Consider the following 21900-nt stretch of genomic DNA (forward strand, 5'->3'; position numbering starts at 1 on the left):
AGAAAACATGTTTATACGAAATATACACATATACATATATATATATATATATATATATATATATATATATATTTATTGTAATATTGACGTTGCAGTCGCAGACAGACCTACATCCTGTTCTCCTCCAGGATGCTGCCGCTGCCGAGTTACTCGACAAACTCTCGCGATATTTCACGTAAACCCTCTTCAGCTAATCCATTCCCCTGACGTATTTACGAGTGAGACATTTTATTATTATTATTTATTTAAAGAAATATTAAAAAAAGTAAAATATCTTCACACCACACGATATTCATCTCGTGAAAAATAAAATAAAATAAAAAACACATCAAAGAGACACGAACAGATGCGCCCTCTCGCGAGACTTCGACGAGTTTACTTGAGCGAACGCCACGTCTTACCAGCAAGCATCAACGTGGACGTTCAGCGACAGCGCGTTTATTAAACACTTCACGCCGAGGACAGATCGTCATAAAGCGGCCCGGCAGGCAGAGGCAACCGACACAACCCGGTGAGAACGAACCGCGGGTTGTTGTTTTCCTGGTGTGCCGCAGTTATTGTGGTCCGTCCGGCAGCAGCGGCAACACGTTAGCTTCCGAAGCTAACCGACTCTCACCGGGCTCTCCTGTGCAACGCGACTGTTTACTGTGAGATTTAAAAGTTGAGACTTTTTGTATTTGTTATTTTTAAAGATAATATTATCACTTGAAGAACGAGATGGATTCACGACGTGGTGGACACAACGTGAGCCAGACGAGGGTTGTGTTACAGTCACAGTTCACCCCCCGAAATCCAGACGTGCATGTTTACCTTTTACCTATAGAGTCATTTCATCATCTATCTTCTTTTAAATATAATATACAGAGTAATATGGCACGTGTGCTTACAGTGCAACGACAATAAATAATATTACATCCAATTTGTAAAGTTAAACACTGACGTGTCTTTTATGGCACACGTCAGAATTAGAAATTAATTACGGATTAAGTTTCCCGGCTGTTTTGTAAAATAATTAAAAAACCCCACCGGCTACGTTAAAGGGAAGCACATCAACTATTATGATAGATGGATTATAATAGTACTTTACTTAAGCAACTTTTTTTTTGCAAGAGTCAAATATATGAGTGCTTCTTCCACCAATGACAGTGACCCCTTAATTATCTATTTATTATTACTATATTAAAGGTATTTATGGTGTTTATGTCCTCACTGTTTCTCTCTCCGTCAAAGGGGATAATATGGGCTGTGTACGTCTCCTGGCGCTGACGCTGGCCACGTCTGCGGTACTCCTGTTGGCCGCCGCCCACAGCCATTCCCATGGCGACCACGACCACGGCCACCACGGCCACACCCACGGGGAAGACGACCCCCAGGAAGACGTGAGGATGTTCCACGGGGCGAGCAAGTGGAGCGCCGAGGCCAACGTCCTGGAGGACGATCATCACGGGCACGCCCACGGGCACGCTCACGGGCACGCTCACGGGCACGCCCATCATCAGGAGGACGGCGTGCGCGTGCACAAGGAGGGGTGCGGACACGCCCATGGAGGGGAGAGGGTGAAGAGGGAGGCCGACGGAGCCAAGAGGGACACGCTGGAGCTCTGGACACAGGTGTGTTCAGGTTCAGGTGTCAGAGTGGGAACAATGCGTTGCCTGTTTTTAAAGAAAATGTAAAGGAGAGTAACCCTCCCTCCGTTCCCCGTCCGCAGGCCATCGGAGCGACTCTGCTCATCAGCGCCGCGCCGTTCCTCATCCTGTTCCTGATCCCGGTCCAGTCCAACAGCGACCAGCACCAGAACCTGCTGAAGGTGCTGCTCAGCTTCGCCTCGGGCGGACTGCTGGGCGACGCCTTCCTCCACCTCATCCCACACGCTTTGGGTGGGTAGTCGATTCACTTTGGATGTGAGGCGGCGGCGACGGGGAGAAAATAGTCCCCTCTAGATTTTATACGCTGTGTATTCAAATATTTACGCTCTCTTGATTTCTGTGTGAGTTTAATGTTGTGTCTTCGTGGTGCGCAGAGCCCCACTCTCACCATGGAGAGGAAGACCACGCCCACACCCCCGCCAGTGAGGAGTCACATGGCCACTCCCACGGTACGCATAGAATTCCCTTGTTCATGTTCAGGTGGTGCGTTTGTTATTGACACCAGTACCCCCACGAATACCCTGTATCAACTGTTATTATATTTATATACATATTTATTTTTTTTATTCTTAGATATATATGTATATATTTTTCATATATATATATATGTATTTATATTTATATATATATGTTTATATAAATATATATTTATTTATATAAATATATGGTTATTCATATAAATATATGGTTATTCATATATATATTTATATAAATGTATTTATATGCCTATACAAATATATTTAAATGTATAAATATATATTTATATTAATATATTTATATTAATATATATTTATATATATATATACACATATTTACTTATGTTTATATATATATTTATTTATATAAATATATGGTTATTCATACATATATTTATATAAACGTATTTATATATTTATACAAATATATTTAAATCTATACTTATATAAATATATATATATTTATATATATATTTATATATATTGTGTATAGTATATTATAATTTTCTGCTGTAATATTAATACTAATATGCTCGGCCTGCACAGGCGCTGCCCACGGTCACATGATGTCGGTGGGTCTCTGGGTTCTCGGCGGGATCATCGCCTTCCTGTGTGTGGAGAAGTTTGTGCGAGCGCTGAAGGGCGGGCACGGCCACGGCCACTCGCAAGGTATTATTTTATCCTGGTCCATAAAATATTCACCTGCAAAACAAAAAGTATTCTCGATTTTGATGAAACGAAAGACAAAAATAACACAAAATGCACCCAAAAAACAGAATGTCTTATTTCAACTCGTCATATTTTTCAGATTCTCCCAAAGAGAAGGACAGTGATGGAGAAGAAGAAAAGGAGAAGAAGAAGAAGGAGGTGAAGAAGGAGGCGAAGGCGAGCAAAGGAGCGGCTGTGCTGAAGAAAGAGGAGACAAAGAGCACAGGTGAACAATATGTTGATTATTCTTTAAAAGGCTGTAGCTCCCCCTGCTGGTCGGTTACGGTCCTGCAGCGTGGCGGCCAGAAAATATATTTACAACAAACGGATATTTGACATTGGGCATTTTTATTTCTAGTTATTTAAAAACACCAAATTCAGAAAGAAAGAACTGAGATTTGGTAAATTGAACAATGGCAATTTCAGCTTTCTTTAAATCTTCCAGACTCATCTGCTGGCCACTCAGTGGGTAATCAGGCATGTCCTTTGTCTTACTCCTGGTAATCACTTTGTTCTCACCCAGTTTTCTTTTTTGCACCAGTCCTTTTAAGGTTTTTTTTAGCTTCAGATACCATGCAACTGCAAGCTGAAGTTTTGTCCAGTCAGAAAAGTGTGTCATCAGTCTTTGTGTTGCATTTTCTTCCTTTGCACAGATTGCATTCACTGTGTGTTCTTTTTAGCCCTGGGTCATCCAGTGCAAGTGAACTGGTTTCTTTGAAGCCGACAGGCCTATGCTGTTGCTCCTGTTTCTTTGCTCTGTACTTTAGTACAGATTGGCTGTCTGTCCAGAACATGGAACGGTCTAAATGCAGCTGCAAACTAGATCTCAGCAGCTTGTCCACTTTTACAGCTAAAACTGCTGCAGCAAGCTCCAACCTGGGGATTGTCATTCCTTTGAGAGGAGTAACGCGTCCTTTTCCCATGACAAAGGTGACATGGACAATGTTGTGGTCATTCACAAAACTTCTCATTTTAAGAGAAAATTAAAACTCAAAGCCGCTAAGTGTATATATAATCATATATACATATATATATATATATTAATAATTATATTTATATACATGTATATATGTGTGTGTAAATATATATATATGATTATATATATATATATATTGTTTTTATATATATAATATACATAATCATAATTTTATACCGTTCAAAAGTTTGGGATCACCCAGACAATTTCGTGTTTTCCATGAAAACTCACACTTTTATTTATCAAATGAGTTGCAAAATGTATAGAAAATATAGTCAAGACATTGACAAGGTTAGAAATAATGATTTGTATTTGAAGTATTAATTTATTTCTTCAAACTTTGCTTTCGTCAAAGAATGCTCCTTTTGCAGCAATGACAGCATTGCAGACCTTTGGCATTCTAGCTGTTAATTTGTTGAGGTAATCTGTTGAAATGTCACCCCACGCTTCCTGAAGCACCTCCACAAGTTGGATTGGCTTGATGGGCACTTCTTGAGGACCATACGGTCAAGCTGCTCCCACAACAGCTCAATGGGGTTGAGATCTGGTGACTGGCCACTCCATTACAGACAGCAAGCTGCCTGCTTCTTCCCTCAAGAGTTCTTGCACAATGTGGAGGTGTGCTTTGGGTCATTGTCCTGTTGGAGGAGGACATTGGCTCCAATCAAGCGCTGCCCACAGGGTATGGCATGGCGTTGCCAAATGGAGTGATAGCCTTCCTTATTTAAAATCCCTTTTACCTGGTCCAAATGTCCCACTTTAGCAGCACCAAAGCAGCCCCAGACCATCACATGACCTCCACCATGCTTGACAGATGGTGTCAGGCACTCTTCCAGCATCTTTTCACCTGTTCTGCGTCTCACAAATGTTCTTCTGTGTGATCCAAACACCTCAAACTTGGATTCATCTGTCCAGAACACCTTTTTCCAATCTTCCTCTGGCCAATGCCTGTGTTCTTTTGCCCATACCAATCTTTTCTTTTGATTGGCCAGTCTCAGATATGGCTTTTTGTTTGCCACTCTGCCTAGAAGGCCAGCATCCCGGAGTCGCCTCTTCACTGTCGACGTTGACACTGGCGTTTTGCGGGTACCATTTAAAGAAGCTGCCAGTTGAGGAGCTGTGAGGCGGCTCTTTCTCAAACTAGAGACTCTAATGTACTTGTCTTCTTGCTGAGTTGTGCACCGGGCCTCCCACTTCTCTTTCTGCTCTGGTTAGAGCCCGTTTGTGCTGTTCTCTGAAGGGAGTAGTACACACCGCTGGAGGACATTTTCAGTTTCTTTGCAATTTCTCGCATGGAATAGCCTTCATTTCTAAGAACAAGAATAGACTGGCGAATTTCACATGAAAGTTCATTTTTTCTGGCCATTTTGAGAGTCTTATCGAACCCACAAATGTGATGCTCCAGATAATCAACTAGCTCAAAGGAAGGCCAGTTTGATAGCTTCTCTCATCAGCAAAACAGTTTTCAGCTGTGCTAACATAATTGCACAAGGGTTTTCAAGGGTTTTCTAATCAGACATTAGTCTTCTAAGGCGATTAGCAAACACAATGTACCATTAGAACACTGGAGTGATAGTTGCTGGAAATGGGCCTCTATACACCTCTGGAGATATTTCATTAGAAACCAGACGTTTCCACCTAGAATAGTCATTTACCACATTAACAATGTATAGAGTGTATTTCTGATTGATTTAATGTTATCTTCATTGAAAAAAACAATGCTTTTCTTTGAAAAATAAGGACATTTCTAAGTGATCCCAAACTTTTGAATGGTAGTGTATACATATATATATATTACATTTAACAAATTAAAACCTCCAGATGGAATCTCTCGGTTTATGGAAGTAATTCCATTTAACTGCATTTTTTGCTTTTCGTCATTTGTCTGCCTAAATTTAAATATATACAAATTCTCCACCGCCTCCCTAAAAAGTAATATTATTAAAAGTATCCAACGTACAGATGTAACTTCTAGTTTCTGAAATGCAAACCTCATCTCTGGGTGTTTCATTACGTCGTTTTAAAACCTGGAGCTAGCAACCCGCTCCGACGCGCACGCCGCACATCCGTCTGATGGAATCCATCATTTGTAGCAGCATGTTGTTCCGTTGTGTTTCTGAAACGTGATCTTTTGGCTAAGTGGCGGATCGTTTACCAGCGAACGTGTTACCTCCTTCCAGACATCAAGGTGTCGGCTTACCTGAACCTGGCGGCCGACTTCACGCACAACTTCACCGACGGCCTCGCCATCGGCGCCTCCTTCCTGGTCGGCCCGACCGTCGGCGCCGTCACCACCGTCACCATCCTGCTGCACGAGGTGCCGCACGAGATCGGGGACTTCGCCATCCTCATCCAGTCCGGCTGCACTAAGAAGAAGGTGAGCCGCCGCCGCCCGTAAGGGTCGAGCCTCGCCACCAAGAATCCCCCTACGGATACCCTGTATCGACTATATATATATATATATAATTATGATATATATGTATATAATTGTATTTATAATATATATATATATATCTAATTATAATATTTATATATATATATACTTTTATATATATAATAATATATCTAAATAAATATTTAATATATCGATATTATATACATTTAATATATATATATATATATTTAGGATATATATCTTTAATATATATAATTTATGTGTATATATATATATTATATATATATATAGAAATATTTAATATATCGATATTATATAGATTTAATATATATATATATATTTAGGATATATATTTTTAATATATATAATTTATGTGGATATACATATATTACATTTATATACATATTTTAATTATATATATATTCTAAATATAATTATATATATTCTAAATATAATTATATATATATATAAATATATAGATATATATAGACACATTTTTTTACTTTTAATTAAATGTGTAAAATAAAAAATATATAAAATTGCCCTTTGAGGCACATTTGTGATTTCGGGCTATGAGAATAGATCAGGTTCAATAATAATTAAGAGACTAAAAGGCATCTTATTCTATTGTCCACCTGTCTAAAATATTGAGGCGAGCGCGGCAGTTATCCTCTCCATCTTCCTCTTCCCCATCAGGCCATGTGTCTACAGCTGCTGACGGCCCTCGGCGCCCTGGCCGGCACGGCGTGCTCCCTGCTGGCCGAGGGCGTGGGCGCCGCCGCCACCGCCTGGATCCTGCCGTTCACGGCCGGCGGCTTCATCTACATCGCCACGGTGACCGTGCTCCCGGAGCTACTGCGGGGCCGCTCCAGCTTCGGCCAATCGCTGATGGAGATCCTGGCGCTGCTGTTCGGCGTCGGGATGATGGTGCTGATTGCAGAGTACGAGTGAGGACGGAGAAAAGCGGCGGAGGGGGCGGGAAAAAAAACGGTCAAAAAAACGGTTGAGAATAAATGATGTTTTTTATAAATTATTTTTTTCCAGAGGTTTGATTTCTTCCTTTTTTTACAATTTTTTTCAATTTTTATTGAATGAATTCCAGTTATGGGAACAAACGCCACCTACTGACGGCGAATGGAAGATTTCTTTCTCATCGCTGACTGTTACAATCGATGTTTCTATTTCGGCTTCTTTTTTAAAAAACGAAAATTGAGAAACTGAGCTGGAAATGAACGAACTCTACAGATTTTTTTTTTTTCTTCGTCCATTGGGACGCGGACGTCTTTTGGTCGCCACTTTCCCCCACTCGGATTATTCAGCAACACAAGATAATGATTATTTTCTTTCTTTTTTTTATTTTGGAGGTGGTTGGTGTTGAGCAGAGAAAGTAATGTTGTCACTACAGATCACTTGTACGTGATAATGAATGATAATATTTTTACATTCCAAGAAATAAAGGTCTGTTGTGGCTGCCACACATTTAATCTCTAATCATTTGTGTTAAAAGAAAAGTAGTTTCAACATTAAACACGCTGACGAAAAGGTATAAAATACCGACCGCTGAATATGAACATCCCCAATAAAGTTTAATAATTTTCATTGATTTCTTTTTAGCACGTTCTCTCTTGAAAGACTTAAGGAAAGTGCTGTGTTTAAACCCAATCGTAGCTGCTGTTACCAAACTCGACCACTAGAGGGAGCAATATGTCGCCGCAGCTCCCTGACGCCTGAGACCTGTCAGTCACTGATGCTGTGGAAGTCTGAGGAGACGTGCTGCCAGAGGCGCAGATCAATCAGCACGCCTCCCCTTCTGGGAACGAGGCGCCACGTCTTCCTGCTGCCAGCTCTCAGATTTTAAAAGAACTTTGTGGAGCTCATTCGTGAAATAATTTGTCATTTGAGAATTTATATTAAATTTGTTTATAGATATTTTATAAACTTAAATATATTTATATATTTATTTATATATGTATATACTTCTATATATTTACGTTTATACATGTATATATATTTATATACATATATTTACACATATCTTTATATATAGATATATTAATTTATATGTTTATATACATATTTGTGTACATTTAAATATTTATATATATTAATATAATTAAATTCCGTTTATTTTGTATAGCCCATAATCACAAATTAAAAATTTGCCTGAGAGGGCTTAACAATCTACACATACGACATCCCTGACCTTTGAACTCACATCGGGTCAGGAAAAACTTCCAAGAAATAGAAGAAAACAAATTCTAAGACAAAAAGTGAAGAACCCTTCAGGAGAGCAACAGGGGAGGATCCCTCTCCAGGATGGACAGAACAATAGATGTCATGTGACCAGAAGGAAACATGACAGAGTTACAACACGTTCAATGAGTATGACAGAGTGTATGAATAGTTGGTAGTAGGCATGGACCACGATCCAGACCTCCGTGATCCATCAGGCAGATGGAGGCAGAGAGGAGGAGTGGGCGGAACATCAGCAGGGCCATGACATCAGACCCAGCCGGGTCTAATGGACCCTCTGAGATGTGAAGGCACAAGGACTACGAAGAGAAAGCAGAGTTACTAATGTGTGATGGAGAGATGAAAATTCATCCATAAGGAGAGAGAGAAGAGGAGAGAGGTGCTCAGTGTATCCTAAAACGACCCATCAGCCTATCACATTTACTTCCTTGATAATGTATGCAACATCATTTGGTTACTCTCCATCCTGAACACAAGCGTCTTGTCACTTAAGTTTATAAATCATGAGCGGGTCGATTAAACCTCGTCTGTAAAACTGTCCACTATTAATTCAAAAATAATTATATTGCATTTTGTGCTTTGAATTTTTCTTACATCCTCCCCCAACAATAAGAAATTATGTTCTGCATTTTAAAAAAGAGGTCAAAGTGATGCATTACATTTTTTAATATGCAGCTAAAAGAGAGGAATAAACAACTTATAACAAAGTTTATTCATACGGCACTTTTCACAGACAGGAATTGCTTCACATTTAAAAATAATCAATAAAAAAAAAGGATTTAATAGGGAATAAAACATACGACCTAAATGGGTTCGTAGCTGCTTTCCGAGAGCGCCTGACATCAGAGACCTCCAGCATATCGGGGGATTATGCCAAATGTTAAGGGCCGCTAAAGTCCTTTAAACATCTTAATGAATCCACTCGTGCCCCTTTTCGTGGAGGAGCGTCCGGCTCGTCGCGTGGGCAAACAAGTTGTGTAAAAAGGGGCGGGGCATAAGCACGTCGTACGCCCAAACGACGGCGCATTCGACCTGATGAAACCCGACACGTGACCTCCAGCTTGATGCTCGGCCAATACATTTCTGGGCACTATATACAGTATATACACTACCGTTCAAAAGTTTGGGGTCATCCAGACAATTTTGTGTCTTCCATGAAAACTCAATTTTATTTATCAAATGAATTGAAAATTGAATAGAAAATATAGTCAAGACATTGACAAGGTTAGAAATAATGATTAATATTTGAAGTATTAATTTTGTTCTTCAAGCTCAAAGGAAGGCCAGTTATAGCTTATATCACCAGCATAACTGTTTTCAGCTGTGCTAACATAATTGCACAAGGGTTTTCTAATCAGACATTAGTCTTCTAAGGCGATTAGCAAACACAATGTACCATTAGAACACTGGAGTGATAGTTGATGGAAATGGGCCTCTATACACCTATGGAGATATTTCATTAGAAACCAGACGTTTCCACCTAGAATAGTCATTTACCACATTAACAATATATAGTGGGTATTTCTGATTAATGTTATCTTTATTGAAAAAACAGTGCTTTTTTTTGAAGAAAAAAAAGACATTTCTAAGTGACCCCAAACTTTTGAACGGTAGTGTATATATATACTGTATATATAATATGTGTGTGTACATTAAAAGAATGTATTATTATTGTTTTATATATATATATATTTATAAAATAATAATTCTTATATCTATATATAAATAATTATTTATTTATTTACAATTCATTGTATTTATTAATGTATTTATTATCAATCGTTCGGATAATGAAGATTTAGACGTATTTATATGGCCATGCAATTAAATTAAGGTCTTTCCTGTTTTGCATTAATTAAATTATTTTATTCATTTAATTGATTGATAAAGTCAAATAAGAGGTATAAGAGGTTAAAAAACAAAACAAAGAAAAAACAAAGAAACTCGTTGCTAGGCTGCCGGAGCAACGGAGCATGGATATTATGATTCTGTATCGTGGAAGAAATCAATCAAAAATTACCCATAACCAAAGTTTATTTGGTAAACTGGCTATATATATATATAAATATATAAAAACATGTTTTTCTTTTAAATATTAATTAGCATGACAAGCAAAAATCGCCGACCCATGTGTTGAACACAGTTCGTCCTCAAACTGACAGTTTCGCAAGTTCTAATCATTTTAATTGAGGTTATTATTAATAAATTACTTTTCTGAATCAGAAGTAATTACTTCTCTTCATTCCTTTGACCCAACGGATAAAAAGCAACAACTCAACAACAGGTCACCAAATAGTCCCGAAAATGCGAATGTTTGGTGACGTGTTCACGTTTTTTTTTTTGTCGCTCAGAAAGATGAAAAAGGTCTAGGATTAAAAACATCAAGGTTGGGATTCGAACCAACGATGTAAGAAACCCTTTGGGAAACCCTTTTGGTTGACGATCCTTGATGTATCGGGTTTCACCTTCGTCAACAACGACGTCACCGCCTCTGACCGTGAGTCACGATGATGAGCGGAATTCCTCACAATCGTCGTCCACCGCACAAAAGGATCCCCGTTGGCTTTCATGCGTGGGCGTCACGGACCGCGACCCGGACACGATGCGGTCATCTCGGGGCACAGATCGGCCTTCACCGATGCCACGTGCTTCCACAACTACTCTTTGAGAACTCTATGTGCAGAACTAAAGAACATAATCCACGACAGGATTCAAACGACTCCCGTGCCAACACAACACAATACACAAAGACTATAGAAGCCTCGGTGACAAATGTATTGCCACAGCGCCCTTAATTATGGCGGTTAATTACAGGGCGAGGGCTCGGTGCTGCTGTGGAAAGAGAAGGAAATAGAGCGGACTGCAGCAGGAAGGGGGCGTGGCCAAAGACACTGAGGTCAACTTCCTGTTAGATTCGATCTGGAGGCTACTTGTAGTTTGCAGACCTCGTTCAGATTTGTTCAACATGTGTTTGTAGACGTATTTATTTGTGTAGAAATCTGCATTATATGCTATCCTTTAGTTTTGTTCTGTCTACATTGCTTGACGACCGGTCCTCAAGTCCTCTCCGGCTCCGTGGTTGTCCGAGAGGAAGGAAGTGGCACTTACCTATGGTAGTACTCATGGTATTACTTATGGTAGTACTCATGGTATTACTTATGGTAGTACCTATGGTAGTACTCATGGTATTACTCATGGTAGTACTCATGGTATTACTTATGGTAGTACTCATGGTAGTACTCATGGTAGTACTCATGGTAGTACTCATGGTATTACTTATGGTGTTACTCATGGTATTACTTATGATATTACCTATGGTAGTACTCATGGTAGTACTCATGGTATTACTTATGGTAGTACTCATGGTAGTACTTATGGTATTACTCATGGTAGTACTCATGGTAGTACTCATGGTATTACTTATGGTAGTACTCATGGTATTACTTATGGTAGTACTCATGGTATTATTCATGGTATTACTCATGGTAGTACTCATGGTATTACTTATGATATTACTCATGGTATTACTCATGGTATTACTCATGTTAGTACTCATGGTAGTACTCATGGTATTACTCATGGTATTACTTATGATATTACTCATGGTATTACTTATGATATTACCTATGGTAGTACTCATGGTAGTACTCATGGTATTACTTATGGTAGTACTCATGGTAGTACTTATGGTATTACTCATGGTAGTACTCATGGTAGTACTCATGGTATTACTTATGGTAGTACTCATGGTATTACTTATGGTAGTACTCATGGTATTATTCATGGTATTACTCATGGTAGTACTCATGGTATTACTTATGATATTACTCATGGTATTACTCATGGTATTACTCATGTTAGTACTCATGGTAGTACTCATGGTATTACTCATGGTATTACTTATGATATTACTCATGGTATTACTTATGATATTACCTTTGGTAGTACTCATGGTATTACTCATGGTATTACTTATGATATTACCTATGGTAGTACTCATGGTAGTACTCATGGTATTACTTATGGTAGTACTCATGGTAGTACTTATGGTATTATTCATGGTATTACCTATGGTAGTACTCATGGTAGTACTCATGGTATTACTTATGGTAGTACTCATGGTATTATTCATGGTATTACTCATGGTAGTACTCATGGTAGTACTCATGGTGTTACTCATGGTATTACTTATGATATTACCTATGGTAGTACTCATGGTAGTACTCATGGTATTACTTATGGTAGTACTCATGGTAGTACTTATGGTATTACTCATGGTAGTACTCATGGTAGTACTCATGGTATTACTTATGGTAGTACTCATGGTATTACTTATGGTAGTACTCATGGTATTATTCATGGTATTACTCATGGTAGTACTCATGGTATTACTTATGATATTACTCATGGTATTACTCATGGTATTACTCATGTTAGTACTCATGGTAGTACTCATGGTATTACTCATGGTATTACTTATGATATTACTCATGGTATTACTTATGATATTACCTTTGGTAGTACTCATGGTATTACTCATGGTAGTACTCATGGTATTACTTATGGTAATACTCATGGTATTACTCATGATATTACTTATGATATTACTCATGGGATTACTTATGGTATTACTTATGGTATTACTCATGTTATTACTTATGGTAGTACTTATGTAATACCATGAGTAATACCATAATAATACCATGAGTAATACCATAAGACTGATAGTATTACTTATGGTATTATTTGTGGTATTACTTATAGTATTATTTGTGGTATTACTTTTGATATTACTTATGGTATTACTTATGGTATTACTTATAGTATTATTTGTGGTATTACTTATAGTATTATTTGTGGTATTACTTATAGTATTCTTTTTAACTTTTTGACTTTCTTGAATAAATGTTACTGTCTTGATTCTTGTAGTTCTGAGTTTGTCCTCGTGGTGGATTCCCTTATTGTGAGTCTTTTTATAAAAGCGTCTGTTAAATGACATGACGTGATATGTAATGTAATATCACACAAGGAATTTCTTTAGATTAAAGCTCAGACAACAATCGAGCGTGAAGTAACAAATAACATTTACTATGTGACTCATCAAAAGAGGCCCAGAGGTTTACATTAGGACGACGTTTGTGAATAACTATTAAGCAGGTTAATCTGGAAGAAGTGCTCAGAATTAATAGATGACTCATTTGCATGTTAACTGAACCAACAAATAAATCAAAACAAAGCCAGAATATGCGAGTAGAATGTGTGCAGCAGAAAGAACGGCATGCAGGCCTAGCTGCGTTGAGTCACAGCAGCAAGTCAAACTCATTCAAATACTTTTAAAGGTTGGGACATCGACGTCGTTTCCACGGATCTTTCTTTTATATATAAATAGTATGTCATCTAGGAGAAATATATGCAAAAAGAAGTCAAATAAACATCTGCATGTATATTTTAAATGTTTTCTTTCCACGAGTCGGACACAACAATCTCAAATGAATCCACAAATAAACAACATTTCAATATGTTTTGTAGCAATGTGGTTGAATAATACGCATGTAAGCTCATTTACATTTTATGACTTCATTTCGTAGCAGTGCCAGAAAGTGAACCCGGCTCATTGCACGGCTGGATATCGCTCAACCGCATTGGTGGAGAAGTGGTATGTGCTTTATACTTTTGAAGTTGTTGTAAACAGGTTATCAGGAACAAGACATCAATGAAAATGTTAAAAATAATAATGTGACAACTCGAGTGATGATTATAAAGCCGTGCTGCCAGGAGCCGGCATCTGTTTCTCAGAAAGAAGGCAGCGATGTGACATGTTGGCGACGAGCCAACTTAATTTAATGTCTCGTTGCTTCACGGGCTTTACTCTAATGCTCAGGAGCCAACAGCAGATAGGCTCTATGAAGCATGTTTTTATCATCCCTCTGAAGTATTTATTGTTCTTTTTGCTATTTGTTTTGTTTTGTACACATATATATATATATATACAGGGACTGTCTCAGAAAATTAGAATATTGTGATAAAGTTCTTTATTTTCTGTAATGCAATTAAAAAAACAAAAATGTCATGCATTCTGGATTCATTACAAATCAACTGAAATATTGCAAGCCTTTTATTCTTTTAATATTGCTGATTATGTCTTACAGCTTAAGAAAACTCTAAAATCCTATCTCATAAAATTTTAATATTTCCTCAGACCAAGTAAAAGATTTATAACAGCTGAGTGTTTGTCAAGGCTCAGGAAACCCTTGCAGGTGTTTCGAGTTAATTAGACAATTCAAGTGATTTGTTTAATACCCTACTAGTATACTTTTTCATGATATTCTAATATTTAGAGATAGGATATTTGAGTTTTCTTAAGCTGTAAGCCATAATCAGCAATATTAAAAGAATAAAAGGCTTGCAATATTTCAGTTGATTTGTAATGAATCCAGAATGCATGACATTTTTGTTTTTTTAATTGCATGACAGAAAATAAAGACCTTCATCACAATATTCTAATTTTCTGAGACAGTCCTGTATATATTTATTATTATGTTATATATATATGAATATACAGGACTGTCTCAGAAAATTAGAATATTGTGATGAAGTTCTTTATTTTCTGTAATGCAATTAAAAAAACAAAAATGTCATGCATTCTGGATTCATTACAAATCAACTGAAATATTGCAAGCCTTTTATTCTGATTTATTGCTGATTATGGCTTACAGCTTAAGAAAACTCAAATATCCTATCTCTAAATATTAGAATATCATGAAAAAGTATACTAGTAGGGTATTAAACAAATCACTTGAATTGTCTAATTAACTCGAAACACCTGCAAGGGTTTCCTGAGCCTTGACAAACACTCAGCTGTTATAAATCTTTTTTTTTACTTGGTCTGAGGAAATATTAAAATTTTATGAGATAGGATTTTAGAGTTTTCTTAAGCTGTAAGCCATAATCAGCAATATTAAAAGAATAAAAGGCTTGCAATATTTCAGTTGATTTGTAATGAATCCAGAATGTATGACATTTTTGTTTTTTTAATTGCATTACAGAAAATAAAGAACTTTATCACAATATTCTAATTTTCTGAGACAGTCCTGTATATATATAAAATAATAATTATTATATATCTATATATATATATTTATAAATAATCATTTATTTATTTAAAATGTATTGTATTTATTAGTGTATTTATTATCAATTGTTCGGGTATTGAAGATTTTTGTCGTATTTATATGCCATGCAATTAACTTACGGTCTTTCCTGTTTTGCACTAATTAAATTATTTTATTCATTTAAGTGATTGATAAAGTCATATAAGAGGTATAAGAGGTTTAAAAATATATATTGATTGGATATTTTGATTCTGTATCGTGGAAGCAATCAATCAAAAACCATCCATAACCAAATATTTATTGTTAATTTTGCTATTTTGTTTTCCTTTAAAAAAAAAGTGCTACATAAATAAAATGGCCGTCGTACATTTAGTCTTGTTAAACAATTAGATATCTAAGAAGTCTCGGGACAATAAAGATTATTTAGAAATTTCAAACCTTAATTTTGTTGTAGAGATTGCGTTTTGGGTATTTATCTTTCGAAATGTTCTTTTTTTCCCGACTTATTTTTTGGTTGAGATTCAGTTATTTAGGCCGGCAAAGTGCAACAAAGCATAAACTCTAGTGATGAATGAAACCATGAAAACAATAAAACAAACATGACCACATAACACGTAATAGGAAGCTCAATTACAACGACAACAATACATCTCATTTGCTCAATCGAGCTTAAAAATACATTTAGAGCTCTTGTCCACTCCCTGTTGCTGAGCGCGCCGACGTGTTGAAAAACGCAGCGTTTAGGGATCGCCGGTTAAATGTCGCCGAGGAGTCACGCTTTAATGGGTCAGCATTAAACTGATGTTCTGATGTGTGACGTCACAGACGGGGTTTGGCGGTCTGAGGTGGACGGACGGCCGTCACGAGCGACGGGTACGATATGTTCCATGTGTATGAAGGAAGCATTATCATGAATTGTAATAACATTATTGAATATAATTGATATTAAAGAAAAACTGAACTAAGGTTGACTGCCACTTGTGTCTTTGATAGTCTTATAGTGAGGGCTATCTCCTCTAGGATACACTGAGCTCCTCTCTCCTCTAGGATACACTGAGCACCTATCTCCTCTAGGAAACACAGAGCACCTATCTCCTCTAGGATACACTGAGCACCTATCTCCTCTAGGATACACTGAGCACCTATCTCCTCTAGGATACACTGAGCACCTATCTCCTCTAGGATACACTGAGCACCTATCTCCTCGAGGACACACTGAGCACCTATCTCCTTGTGTTAGGATCCACTGAGCACCTATCTCCTCTAGGATACACTGAGCACCTATCTCCTCATTTTAGGATACACTGAGCACCTATCTCCTCAAGGATATACTGAGCACCTCTCTCCTCAAGGATACACCGAGCACCTATCTCCTCAAGGATATACTGAGCACTTATCTCCTCTAGGATACACTGAGCACCTATCTCCTCGTTTTAGGATACACTGAGCACCTATCTCCTCGTTTTAGGATACACTGAGCACCTATCTCCTACCTAATGACTCCTTCTGGTCACATGACATCTATTGTTCTGTCCATCCTGGAGAGGGATCCTCCTCTGTTGCTCTCCTGAAGGTTTCTTCCCTTCTTTCCCCGTGAAGGGTTGTTAGGGAGTTTCTCCTGATCCGATGTGAGGTCAAAGGTCAGGGATGTCGTATGTGTAAAGCCCTCTGAGGCAAATTTGTAATTTGTAAAAATGGGCTATACAAAATGAACTGAATTGAATTGTAGCACATAAATATGCCCTTTGTTGAATATGACAAACATGATGCATTTTTAGATCTTATTAGTGGTGGAACCGCTTGGTCAGATAGTGAAGGTTAACACAAAAATAATCAGCAGTTGGTATGCACCAATATGCAAACAGTAGTCTTCAGTCAAGTGAAAAGTGTTGTGCTTTATTATGTAGTTCTATATTTGTATTTTTCCCTAAATCACTCAATTAAAGTGACACTGCATATTTCCCAAGTCATTTTAATGACTGACCTTTCACTGGTCACAGTTTCTAAGAGGGATTCTCCAGGGAAATAAAAAAGACAAACAAGGACAGCAAAACATCGGGAAGAAGAGAACATCAACTGTTGCGTGCGTAAGAGTGTGTGAGCCGCAACATGCAGTCGATACATCTCCGATAGGCAGTTCATAGACGTGAGGTGGAAGCTGATGTACGCTACATGTATGTCGGTCTGCACGCCCATATTTGACATGGATGAGAACTCGGGTTTCGTGCGTGACTGGATATGTCACAGTATAAACAGTCGCATTCCCACTAAAGAAGGCCACATTCAGCTTTGATGACACACACACACCAGAATCGGTATGCCGTGGGTTGCGGCTGGTATTTCGTAGGTACGGCGGACTTTGATCCTTGAAGCGTAACTGCACAGTGATTGTTTTTGAAGCAATGACTGGTAGAGATATTTATGAATTAGTTATAATAATAATAATAATGATAATATAACTGTTCATCACAGATTTGATCTTCCAGATCCCACCGAGTTGGAACAGACCGATGAGCAACGATCGGACAACCAGCGCTAGAGGGGGCGGGGCTTACACTGCTGTCCGGCGTTGCCGTGCAACAGTGGTGACCTTCCACAGACGACGCTGACCCTGCTTTTTAAAAAATGTTTGGAAACGTTTAAAATTCACCTGTCGAGCTGCTACGAGATGCCGGGTTGAGTCTGTGGCGCGGCTTCGTTTTTCCCCGGGACGTCTTCGCCGGCGTATCGCGGCCGCTCATCTCAAGGGTCTCGACAACCCATCGGGAGTCTTCCACCTTCACGAGGGATCTAAAAACATCTGCACGAATCCTCCCAGACCCGAAGAAAGACCCCGACATCTCCGAATAGTCCAGCCGATGGCCTCTCTTGGGCGTCTGGGCTGATGAAGAACAGTTTATATTTACACTGATCGTCTTCTCAACAAGTTCGGACCAAGTTGGGCCAGTTGGGTTTTTCTCTTTAATTTCTCTTGTAACATCACCCGTCGACTTAAAGTCATTAAGATGAAGACTTAAGATGCGTTGGTCGCCACCAAAGGGGACGAGAGTGGAGTCGATGTCCGAGCCGGTTCTAGGCTCGTTCTCCTTTTCAACGTAGGATTTCGATGGTTATTTGCCAAAAAGTCTTTAAAGGACATTGCCAGTGTCAAGAAACTGCAGTAATTCATCATCCTTTCCATTCCAATAATGCTCACATAATAATAATAATTAATCATGGAATGATTGCTGTGCACTACAAGACAAATTACATGACATGTCATTTAGCTGAAGCTTTTATCAAAGCGACTTAAATTCATACCCCGTAGCCACAGCTACTGGGAGGTACTCAGGGTTAAGTGTCTTGCTCAAGGATGCATCGACTAGGGCGGGGATTGAACCACCAACCTCCTGATTAAAAGACTTACCAGCTAACCACTGACCAAAAGTCACACTTTCCACGACAGCCAGGGGCGCACAGACCAAATGTCATTATGGGTAATGCACCGGCCGGCCACTTGGAGTCTAAGTCATGCTCGTTATTCCAGACGAATGAAATAGTAGAAGATATGACATCATCGGTGAACATTACACCTGTCATTCTTCTGGTTGGTGAGAGTTATTGCACAAAAGAAATCCGAGAGCAGAATTGTCCCAAAGCAGCAGTCTGAGTGTGAGGAGACGACTCAGGACGTCTACAGCACCAACAGTTTGAGAAGAAGCAAACCCGAGAGCCAGCCGGCGCTGTTCGAGTGCTAGGAAATAATTGAGAGGGAAAGCGTTACAAAATCTGAAAGTGAAATCAATATGTTCATCAAACATGAGGGGGAGGGTCCTTTAATACATATTCAAAACACTTTTTCTGACGGGGTGGTGGTGAGTTAAACGACCATGTTTTTTAACTGCATAATATTTGCAGAGTATTTAACAACCAAAACATTTAGCCTTCAAAAAATGGTTCATCTGAACTTCTTTTTTCAATCTTCCACCGATTGCTTTGATTTGGTTAAGTTGAGGCACAAAGGGTTAATAAGACGATTTGCCGGACGTTAGTGAAAAGGTTGATCATATCCTGGTTGATTACTTCAACAATTAGTTTTTGGTGTTAACATTTGTTTTTTTATCTGAACATTGGATGAAGCTTATTTCAAAATTATGTCAAATATCTTTGTTATAATCCCTAAATCAGAACAATCAACACCAACCAGCCATGAGATGAATGTTTTAGTAATATTTCAGGCACTGAATCATAAATGGACGAATGGCTCTGTAAGAACCTTCAGAATATAGATTTGTAAAGTTTGGTGTTCGTAAGGACACGAACAGCAGATTTGATTTGTCGAGCTAAATAAAAAGTAATACCTGATATCTTACTTAAAGTGATTTAAAAAATGTTGTGCTTTTCTCTACAGATGTTAAGCCACATGAGCTTTCATGGCACCCGCACATTGCGTAAAAACAATAACTACTTGGTTATGTTTTAGTTGAAATAAATATACTTGAACTACTCCTTAAAGTTCAGGCAACGCAACTACTTAGTTAAGTCTAGGAGCAGATCGAAGTTCGGGTTAAAATGACGTGATTTTTTTTTTTTTTGCGATCAAATGTTTTTATTTAGCATAATCACACAGGATGGCGGAACACCAACACATGGTGCCCTTTCAAATTACAAACAATATGCTGAGACCAAAGGAGTCTCTCAGAACCATAAAGCAGAGAGGAAAGAGGGGGGGGAACATAAATATACACACAACACAAGAGACAGACAGACAGACAAATAACATTGATAGGGACCAAGGACATGTTCAATTAGAAGTAAGGGGCGATAGCACACATCTACAGCATATTTTTCAAAGTCAGCAATGTTGACCCAAGTGTCCAAAGTCTTTTCTGATGCTCCATTTATGCGAGCTGTAGAGATCTCCATATATACGACATCCAAAAAGGAAAGCATCCATGTTCGAATAGACGAGTCATGAAGTGGTTTCCAACGGGTTGCAATCGTTCTCTTAGCAGCTGTAAGTCCAGCAAATGCAACACGCATTTGGATTTTAGAGAGCTGAAAGTCTGAATCAAAAACATTTAGAATCAAAACACTGAGAGTGACAGGCATCAGTAACATTAATCAAGACAGATAACTTGGATGCAATATTGTTCCAAAACTGACAAACAGGGGAGCAATCCCAGAACATGTGAAGATATGTTCCTTGAGTGTTTAGTGGGCAGAAAGTGCATAAAGGACTGGTCATTATTTTCATGTGATGCATTTTCACAGGGGTGAGATACGTCCTATGAATGAAGTTGTAGTGAATTTGCTGATGGTCTGGATTGCGTGATACTTCTGAGATATTAGACCATACATCATGCCAGTCAAAATCAGTGACCAAGTCTGGGCAATCACGTTCCCAGACCCTCTCAATAGGAAGGCTGAGGCGGCCAGGTGTCACCAAAAACTGATCGAGCTTAGATACCATACCGCTAGTTTTTGCCTACATTGTAAATAATTTCCGGATAGGATGGATGGGCAAAGCTCTCTGCCAGGGGACACCATATGCCTTGAGTGCTGATCTTAATTGAAGGTAAAAGAAAAATAAGGAACGTGGTAGACTGAATGCATTTTGTAAGTCAGTAAAAGACAACAAGCCAGTCTCGTTAAAAATGTCTTTTAGATAATGAACCCCCCTCTGTTCCCAATGCGGAGCTGTTATAGGCCTCCCACCAATCACGAGTGCTTTATTGTTGAATGGTGGAGAAAGTGTATGCCAATTGCATGGCACATGGCAATATGTTTCAACCAATCTCCAGGTTTTGATAAGATGAGAGACAATGGGGCCAAAGCGCAGCTGGCACTGTTTGTTAGAGATATTGGCAAAAAGAACGTCATGAAGTGACCATGGTTCTGTCAGAGCACTTTCTAAAGCACGCCAGCACACTGAGGAATCTGGGTCAAACCACACTCAAAAAACTGATTCAAGCCCTTCTTCGAGGTGACACATTTAAATATTGTTTGATACATTTAAATAAATCAATTACAAAAATAGATATTTATATTTAATGGGTGTAACACAAAATGTATGAATACTTTCATTTATTAGATTTATTTAGGTTAGATGGTGTGCATATCAACTCAAAATAAATGTGTTTCATTGAGGACTATCCTTTGCGTATGCGCCTTCTGAAAATCAGTTGTTTACATGAGGTGAAGACACTTTCAGGGCTGTATGGTGGTGTAGTGGCGAGCACTATCGCCTCACAGCCAGAGGACCTCGGGTTCAATTCCCAGTCGGGGCGTTCCTTCTGTGTGGAGTTTGCATATTTTTTTAGTTAGTTAGTTTATATTTTGAGTTGGACAAACA

At 38.5% G+C, this 21900-nt stretch overlaps 1 protein-coding gene across 1 annotated transcript; it reads left to right on the forward strand.

Moving 5' to 3' along the window:
- Window positions 1-377: 377 nt before the first annotated feature.
- Window positions 378-7680, forward strand: slc39a7 (solute carrier family 39 member 7). Its single transcript, XM_056427791.1, has 8 exons — window positions 378-511; window positions 1231-1610; window positions 1709-1877; window positions 2021-2095; window positions 2669-2791; window positions 2931-3056; window positions 5987-6183; window positions 6898-7680. Exons 2-8 carry the CDS (start codon window positions 1239-1241, stop codon window positions 7150-7152), a joined length of 1317 nt encoding a protein of 438 aa, XP_056283766.1. The 5' UTR covers window positions 378-511; window positions 1231-1238; the 3' UTR covers window positions 7153-7680.
- The last annotated feature ends 14220 nt before the right edge of the window (window positions 7681-21900 follow it).

This window comes from Pseudoliparis swirei, chromosome 1 (assembly GCF_029220125.1).
Source record: "Pseudoliparis swirei isolate HS2019 ecotype Mariana Trench chromosome 1, NWPU_hadal_v1, whole genome shotgun sequence".
Taxonomy (NCBI): Eukaryota; Metazoa; Chordata; class Actinopteri; order Perciformes; family Liparidae; genus Pseudoliparis; species Pseudoliparis swirei.

Bases quoted from the DNA above. Each gene is read 5' to 3' on its own strand.
- slc39a7 (XM_056427791.1), top strand. From the start codon at position 1,239: ATGGGCTGTGTACGTCTCCTGGCGCTGACGCTGGCCACGTCTGCGGTA. The intron at 1,611-1,708 runs GTGTGTTCAGGT...CCCCGTCCGCAG, and splicing joins CGCTGGAGCTCTGGACACAG to GCCATCGGAGCGACTCTGCT. The intron at 1,878-2,020 runs GTGGGTAGTCGA...CGTGGTGCGCAG, and splicing joins CCTCATCCCACACGCTTTGG to AGCCCCACTCTCACCATGGA.